The sequence below is a fragment of the Hemitrygon akajei genome, chromosome 24 (assembly GCF_048418815.1).
Source record: "Hemitrygon akajei chromosome 24, sHemAka1.3, whole genome shotgun sequence".
In the NCBI taxonomy this organism is placed as follows: Eukaryota; Metazoa; Chordata; class Chondrichthyes; order Myliobatiformes; family Dasyatidae; genus Hemitrygon; species Hemitrygon akajei.
Window position 1 is genome coordinate 53784396 of NC_133147.1, and position 8988 is coordinate 53793383.

At 40.8% G+C, this 8988-nt stretch overlaps 1 protein-coding gene across 1 annotated transcript; it reads left to right on the forward strand.

The window, feature by feature from the left end:
• Nucleotides 1–3609: 3609 nt before the first annotated feature.
• Nucleotides 3610–6181, forward strand: LOC140715750 (probable G-protein coupled receptor 139). Its single transcript, XM_073028121.1, has 3 exons — nt 3610–3679; nt 5283–5678; nt 5814–6181. The coding sequence occupies exons 1-3, from the start codon at nt 3610–3612 to the stop codon at nt 6179–6181; spliced, it is 834 nt and encodes a 277-aa protein (XP_072884222.1).
• Nucleotides 6182–8988: the final 2807 nt, after the last annotated feature.

An 8988-nucleotide genomic window follows, 5' to 3' on the forward strand; every position in this document is an offset into this window, starting at 1 on the left:
GAGGGCGCGGAGCGAGGGAAGAGGCCGCTGCTGAAGAGCGGGGACGGGTCCTTAACCCGGGTATGGATACCGATTCGGAAGATGAGTGGCCGCTGTTCCCATTCGCTGGCGCTCCAGTACCAGAAGAGGAGGCTCCTGGCCCTTCCCATACTGAGTTGGGTGAGAGGAGGGAAGGTGTTGAGGGTCAGATAGAGAGACAGCCAGCGTTGGGGGGAGAGAGTTTTGTCTCCAAGGACACCTTCAGATAAATAAACTGCAGACGTTTGCGACAGAGGTGAACTATGATATTGGGAATCGGGAGCTTCTTGCGGTTAAGTTAGCTTTAAAACAATGACGGCACCGGCTTGAGGGGACAGGATACCTTTCATTGTTTCAACCTGGCTTACATTTTATCCAGAAACGAATGTCTCCTCGATTGTTTTCTGAGCGACGTTGTCAGCTTCGGTTATCCCACTTCGATGAGTGTGGTGCAACATCCAATTATTATTTGAATGGCATGAGAGTCGACACCATGACAGTAGATTGCATTTGCTCTTGATACATTAAATGTACATCATTGGTATTATTTCAAAGGATACATAGCTACGACCAAGATTGGGCTCTATCTCCCTTAACTTTGAATAAATAAATAATTCTGGATTTGAGAAAGCTCAGTCATCTCTATGAAGGCTATAGCAATGTAAAACGGGAAAAAAGACGAGAGGTTTGAGAATAATATCAGCGTTGGTCGAGGAATGGAAGACAATGCATGACAAATCTTCTGCAGCACATAGAAAGGCGAGAATAGCAATCGATTCGACCCTACTAGCTGAGAATTATGCTTTTTCACATATGGCAATGCATATTAAGCAAAGAAAAAGATAAAGTACATTGGAATTTTAGTGACGTGATTTACCACGGATTGAGAATTTGTTGGCTGTTGGAAAAATGTGCATAAGACCTTTTCGGGTGATTGGCGATGGAGGGACGGAGTTATTACTTTCGTTGATCAGAATTTTCTCTCTGGGTGGAAATTTTTTGTAGTAGTTAACTCTTTCTTACTTTGGAAATCTTTTACATTTTAGAAATACCCCGTGAGTTTTAAATCTATGCGGAAAAACTTCTTGTCTAAATTTAAATGTGTATCATTGTTAATAAAATACTTCGTTCGCTGGAAGTATCTGTCTTTCATTAGGAGAGGGGACGCACAAGTCAAATAGCGCGTATTGGCAGTTTGTCCTATCCACAGAGACGAGACAAGGATGTAGTCTATGAAGAGTAGCCTGAACAGTATAAACTCCCAATATTGCGTTAACCCGTAGATACCTTATCAGTCCTTTTAATTTAGGACTTTGTGAAAATTGTATTATACATAAGAATCCGCTGATTTTGGTTGCAAAATATTGGAAAGCAATACCTTTGTATCCTGAAAGTAATCTACAACCAGTTCGGCGAATTTGGGCAACAGGTGTCCGTACATTTCTTTCTAATCCAGGAAAGAATAGCAGATTCAAATCCTCGCATATATGGCGCTACTAGAAAAAAGTGGGAAGAAGTGGGAAGAAGTTGGGGTGTTTGCTGTGTAACGTGGGGATTCGTCAATTGCATCCACATTAAAAGAAACACTTTCGTTAATTGAAATTATTTGAAGAAAGGGATATTTGATAAAAATGGGGCACAAAGGACTGTGGATGACTGCATCTGTAAAAAAAAAGATACAGCAACACAGCGGGTCAACAACCATGCGGAGAGGCAAATTGATGATCGACGTATCTTCCCAGCCTTTGCATCAAGAGTCGTCTCTCGACCAATCAACGTCCGGTTAGAAATCATAGAAGAGTAAATATTCCACAGATTATAGCCACATGTTTCACAGGCTGACTGGTGGCACTAGAATGTGTCCCTACATTTCTTTCCAATCCAAGAAAGAATAGCAGAAAGGCCAGCGACAGGTCTTCGAATGTCTGGCGATACTTGCAAGAAGTAGGAAGAACTTCGGGTGTGCACTGCGTAATGCGGGGTTTCAACAATTGCATTGGCATTAAAAGAAACTCTTTCATTGATAGAAATTGTTTGAAGAAAGGAGTATTTGATACACTGGGACTCAACGGATGGTGGATGATTGCATCTGTAAAAAAAGAGATAGAGTAACACAGCGTGTCAAAAACCGTGTGCAGAGTCAAATTGATGATCGACGTGTCTGTCCCAGGCTTTGCATCAAGACTCGTCTCTCTACCAATCAACGTCAGTTTCGAAATCATAGAAGAATAAAGAATGAACATAGAATAGGCACATGATTCACAGCTGACTGGTGGCAATGGAACTTGTTCAGGATTTGCGTGCATGATTGGGTGCATGTTGCAATTATAAGAGCATTGATATAATTAGAAATGGAAATAGGCAACCTTTAGGTTTTATTTTGAAATTTTAAAATTTCAGCCGGTTAACTTGATAAAGCGTGGAAGAAAACTCTCACCGGAAATAAAACAACTTGTCGGTGATTCTGACGTGCAGAAGAGCTGGAGTCACGAGAACATGCGAAGATTGCCCACTACATTTGGAGGATTCTTCAAATAGGGGAATGAAAACTGGTGAAGATCGGACAAAAATGTGAAGACAGAAACTGAGGCAAATAGAATAGAATTTCGAAAATAACATACACAGGTCAGTAGCTCAAAAGTCGGCAATGTGTATTCGGCAAGTCAATCTTTCAGTGCTTCCAGCTAAACAGTTTATTTGTACACTGGAAAGAATGGTGTTACAATATCCGTACAGATTCCGTAAGACCATTATACCATATGACATGTAACCAGGATCAGACCATTCGCCTCAGTGAGCCTGAGTCGCCATTCCATCATTCTTGATGTATTATCCACCTCATCGACATTCTCCTCCCTTCTCACCTAAACCTATGACGCCGTTACTAATCAAGTCCCTAACAACCTCTGTTTTAAATATGCCCATTGACGGCCTCCACAGCCGTCTGTGGCAAAGAATCCGACAGATTCACCACCCTGTCGCTGTCTCGGTGCGTCATTGCATGCCATTTGCAACGTTGTTCATGTTGAACTGGTGTCGTTGGGGAATAACGCCTTCAACAACTACCTATTTATTTCTAATCTCGTCTGCCACACCAACAGTAAATACATCTGAATGAGAAGAGGACGACATAGACGTTGCTCCACAAATTGATCACTTCTCTCATTTTGCTGATAACATTAAATCAAGCTCCCACATTGCATGAACGCAACTGTTGCATCTGCTGCATAATTATTATTATTTGGAGTGATGTCCAGTATTCTACTTAATGCTGATGCCCAGTGTAGTTGTATGGAATAAACTCGAGGCTATTGTCATAAAGATAAAAGTTGCGACATGCAATTGAGAATTTGTTTTGAAAAACAAGTGTATAATCCCTCGAGGACTGAGATGAATTGTATAGTGGAGAGTGAGTAAAATTAGTTCGCTGTCATGCTTGTTCAATGAGATATTTCTAACATGGCCTTGCAATTGTTCCGTTAATTGTCCCTGAGGCTCTCTCCTGTCTTATATAATTGCTTCTTAGACTAATTGCCAGTACATGCAGTAGTTGGAACATCTTCAGCAACTGGTCTATTTTCACAATCGAAAATGGGATATCCAGCAATTTACACCATCGTGAGCATTTACTACCCTATACTTGCAGCAGTTGGTATTCCCGGTAAGTCCCTATTCCTCGTTACACTTAAGTGGCTCCGTGTTTATTATGTTTCGTGCAGTTTGATATGTCTCTTCTCTATATTACTAACCGGCTACAATTTCACTTGAATAGAATTTAATCTCACTTCCCATCTGACTTACATTTTTGAGCATCGAGGATATGAGATACTTTTGAGTAAGTTAGTATTTGCGACATTATTTTTAATACTCCGTTCCAATCCTTCACTGAAAATTGCTGTGCTGAGCATCCTGTCCTATTGCTCCGATGTCAGGACAGTCTCAGGCATCAGTGCATTATCTTCGCATAACTGCGTATCAATCTAATGGGCTCGTTTGGAACCACGAGCTCAATAAGGATCTTGCCTCCCTGTGTGCACCGGGATTGAGCTACTTTGCGAAAATTCATCAATGTGTAATAAAAGCTCGGTGTTTTTTCACCCCCTTCAATAGCACAAAGTAATGGACATTAAAGTAAAGGGTGAGTGCGTCAGGTTGCAATTTTGGTACATGTTTATTCCTTTATGTTCCCTCTCCCTTCATTGAATGAAGCATCATGATTCCATCAATGTAATGCAGTTCATCTGATGGCGCAGTTCATTCACATGGCAACGGAGGCCACACCAAATGAGAGACTCCATTTGTTATATTTTTGGAACCCTGCCATTCCTCAATGTAGAACTATCTACCTTTCACCCTTCCCATGCTTTGATGCATATTAATGACCTGATAGATTAACTGGCTTACTTACTTCAGAGATGCTGTCCGAGCAGCCGGGGGTTTTCAGTCTTTTCGGTTTCTTTGCTTCCTGTTGTCGCTGAATGTCCGTCTGTGGCTCCTCGGCAATGAAGCTCACTGGTACTCACCCGGCCGGCACATTAACACAAAGAAAAAATATTGAGGCGTAGTGGTGGGCGCAGAAAATACGTTAGCCAGAATGTTGCTGTATTGGAGAGGATGAGCCAGAAGAATTTGGAAGAATTTGAATCGATTATCGCCGGCGAGTCAGATAATGAGAGCAGACCTGCAAAATGGTGAAAGGAATAAACAGGGTTCTCGACAGAGATTTCTATTTCCCAGATGTAACAGAGTAAATGTCACACTCTACAGTTCGTGAATTTCTACAGATAGGGAGGAAAGCAAACGACAATGAACATACTTTCTTTTACAGAGAGAGTACAAAATGTCGGGAACACAATGTCGGTGTAGTTATGAAATCAGGTACAATAGCAATACGTACATCACATAGATGCATGTGAAACTGGCAGGGAAACATGGTGCATGCAGAACGAAATGGCTTCATTTGGTCACTATCGAGGTTGGCAGGTATGTCATGGAGAGAACGATGTGTTCAGTGTTATATATTCATGATTAATATTGTCTGTCTGTATTCTATTCAAAATGCTCCATGTTCTAAGATCTTATTTCTTCATGCAGTATTAATCAAATACACCATTTTAATGCAGCTGAGCTATCACGGAAGTCTGGAATACCAGATAGACATTATGAGCAAATCTCACAAAGTTCTCTTCGAATCCATACCAATTGAAGTTCATTTCACATGTTCATTTTAATTAGTTTTCTTTGTCTTTCCTTCCTACTGCCAGTCAACCTGATTGCGATTGTGATCCTGTCTCGAGGAAAGTGCGGGCTATCGAAATGCATCACCTGTTATCTGGTAGGAATGGCAGCGGCCGATTTCATGGTGGTTGTCATTGCCATTATTGCAGAGAAGATAAATAACCTCTATTTCTACGCCAGCTTTCTGCTCATTACTCCGGTGTGTGCTCTGATGCTTGTCGTTAAAATTGCATTCATGGACTGCTCCGTTTGGCTAACTGTTGCTTTCACGTTCGATCGATACGTTGCGATTTGCTGCCAGAAGCTTCGGAAGAGATATTGCACAGAGCGAATTGCGACAATAGTTATTGGATCAGTGGCAATGGTGAGCTCTGTGAGATCTGTCCCTCTGTACTTTGTTGTGGAGCCTTTTGAAATAATCGGTAATGTGCCCTGGCGCTGCAGCATAGTTCCCGAATACTTTACTTCATCTTTATGGAAAGCCTACGAGATTTTTGACAGCATCACAGCACCGATATTACCGATTTGTTTAATTATTCTGTTTAATTGTTTGACAGTTAGGAACATAATTGCGGCCAACAGAGTCCGCAGGGGGCTTCGGAGCAACAGCGAAAATCAAAAGGATTCAGAAGTGGAGAACCGGAGGAAGTCAATGATTCTATTGTTCGCTCTATCAGCTAATTTCATATTACTCTGGATGCCCTATGTTATACACTCTATGAAATGGCAGACGGTGAATTATTCCTATACAAACAAATATTTGAATACTCCGCCCTATATCCTGCAACAATGTGGATTTATGTTACAGTTTCTCAGCACCTGCACAAACACGTGTGCCTACGGACTGACACAAAGGAAATTCAGGGAAGAGCTGAAGAATGGTGTGAAGTTTGTACTTACACTAAATGGGAGACTTCGTAAATGATGAAAAGAAAGCCAAATGAAAGATGGTTTCGTTTGGAAATAAATATTCAAAATAATTTATATATTAGAGTCAGGAATTTGTTGTTGTAGTTTAATTAGTGAGGGAAAATTATTCAGATTCAGTTTATTGTCATTTAGAAACCTGAAATGCAATGCAGTTAAAAAATGCGACAACATTCCTACAGAATGATATCACAAAAGCATACGGTAAAACAGACTACACCAGAAAATCCACATAACGTTTGGCAATCGCCAATCCAGAGCCCGGAGAGCCTGCTGCGTATTAATAAACGCTACTCTCTTAGTGCGTTCCCCGGAAAGTAGCTCCAAATCCACCAGACAAAAACAAGACCAAAAACTAAAGCTACAAGACCTGCACAAAACCACATAGTTACAACAGTGCAAACAATAGCATAATTGATTTAAAAAAAAGACCATGGGCACAGTAAAAATAGTCCAAAGATGTTAAAGGTCTATAAATTCAAAATAAATCGCCACACAGTTACCATAAGTCCACAGGGTCCCGACAGACTCACCATTCTACGCCGGCGGCAGAAGGCAATACCCCTGCTATGGAGTTCCACAGTGCCGCCCGACAATAATGACAAGAAGGTAAGGAAATATCGCACAGTCAACGTAAAATGTTCATTGAAAAGCTTGCTTTCAAAGACAGTGTTCATTACAAGTGGGATCAGAATGAGAAAGACAAACATGCTGGTGAAATTAGTGGTTCACCACTCAGCACACAATGTGTTATTACGCTCTCTTTTTGTGGGCTAGATGTTGGGTAATGATCGATGTGTGACCTCCTCTGAATTATTGTATGTAGAAACAAAGGCACAACGTTTAGTTTTATGAACGTTACAAAATTTCACTCGATTATTGTTTACTCTTGCTCATTACTTCTGAAAGGTATGCTAATTTTAAGCAGGACTTCGAATAAAATTTCTGTAAATTTAAAATTAAAGATATTTACTGAGTTGTTCATCTCCTTGGTCACAAGTTTCGCTGTCCGAGGCGATCGACGAATTTCATTCTTTTAACAGCACATCTCTGTTCTCATTTTAAGTGACTACTGCACTCCTATTTAGACCTCTGTCTATGACAGTCTACATGTTCGAAACGAGACACAATGTAACAGGAGGAGCAGCGCCTGATCTGTTCATGTGAGAGCCGACAGGATTTCTTGTTAGCACGCACAAAATGCCGGAGGTGCACAGCAGGCTAGGCAGCATCTGTGGAAACGAATACAGTCGACATTTCGGGCCGAGTTCCTTCAGCGGCACCTGCTATAAGAGCTGTCTGCCCTGCTGTCTTCCTCCAGTATGTTCTGTGCTACTTATATTTACAGCATCTACAGATTTTCTGATGTTTCGGAATTCATTTCTTGTTTGTTCTTTATCAATGCCAACAGCTCTTTGCAAATGACGTTCCTGTCTAATCTCTTTTTTTATGTTCTATAATATACTCGTATCTGTTTTGTCTGAGTAAGATAGAGAAAGATGTTGTCAATATTACTTCGGGACTGCGACATTTGCTCTGATTTCATCTGGAAACGTTGTGGTTCTTTGTGCCTTCGTGTATTTTTCACATAATAGCTGCAGATGCGCTATCTTTGCCATACCAAACAGGTTTGGAAGATATCATTCCCAACAGTTTCGAGGAAAGAAAAAAATACACCTATACCGAAACATCGGACAGAATGACCTTGGAGACATTAGAGATTAGAACAGTGTATTATAGATTAGGTAGTAGGCAATATAACGTATTTTTATAAATACCGCTCTGCGGTGATAAAGTTACGGCTAACTTTTTTTTATATATCGTAAGATTGGCTTGGAGTTGTGTAGTGGGGGGGTGGGTGTTAACTAACTTTATACGATTCTGCTCTGGGTGCTTTTCTTAATTGTTATGAACTATACCTTTGATGTGTTTGTCTTGCATTGTACAAACCTCTTTTTAACTGTGATTTTTGCTTTGTTGCATTGCAGAAACTCATTAAAATTAATGTAAAAAGAAAAGAGCAGCGTGAGGCAAACTGATTAAAATCTGTAAGGTCAAATGTTCACATTTTCTTCGGAATGACTACGGGGGTGAATGCATTTTCGGAAAAAATCGTCAATTGAGGAATGGTGGTTGTTCAATATTATCGTTGCATTGGGAAAATATTGAACAGCTAGATCAGGTAAATGCAAGGGTGTCAAACACATTTTAGGTCACGGGCCGGATTGAGCAAAATGCAGCTTCATGCGGGCCGGATCAGTCGGACGCGTGCGAACGCAGCTTTCGTTGCCTCCGTTTTTTCAGCCTGCTCTCATGTGTCTCAGTCTCTGCTATAACTACAAATTCCGTTTCTTATGAAGAAGACTGCCGAATAAACACTAAAAACCCTGAAAACCTGGTACCTGAATAAACTCAGCATTAGCCATATCATATGCCATAGGCGCTTCGATTACTGGGGCCAGCTTTAATAGTAATTAGATATTATCTCGCGGGCCAAAGATAATTCCACCGCGGGCCGGATTTGGCCCGCGGGCCTTGAGTTTGACATATACGGGTTAATGTATTAAAATGCCTTGTACACCTTCATACAGAGAGTGGCTGATATAAATGGCATTGACAGAGGAGGGATTGGGTTCACGTATGCTTTACTTCGAAAAAGAGACATTACTTAGCTATCGAAGGAAGCCGTTGCAGGGGGAAAATAACTGCGATACTGATACGGGAGAAATTGTTGCATTATTTTCGCTGATCAAAGATTTTGGTATATATTTATTTCTAATGTCAAGGGAATGTAGTGTTGTAAAT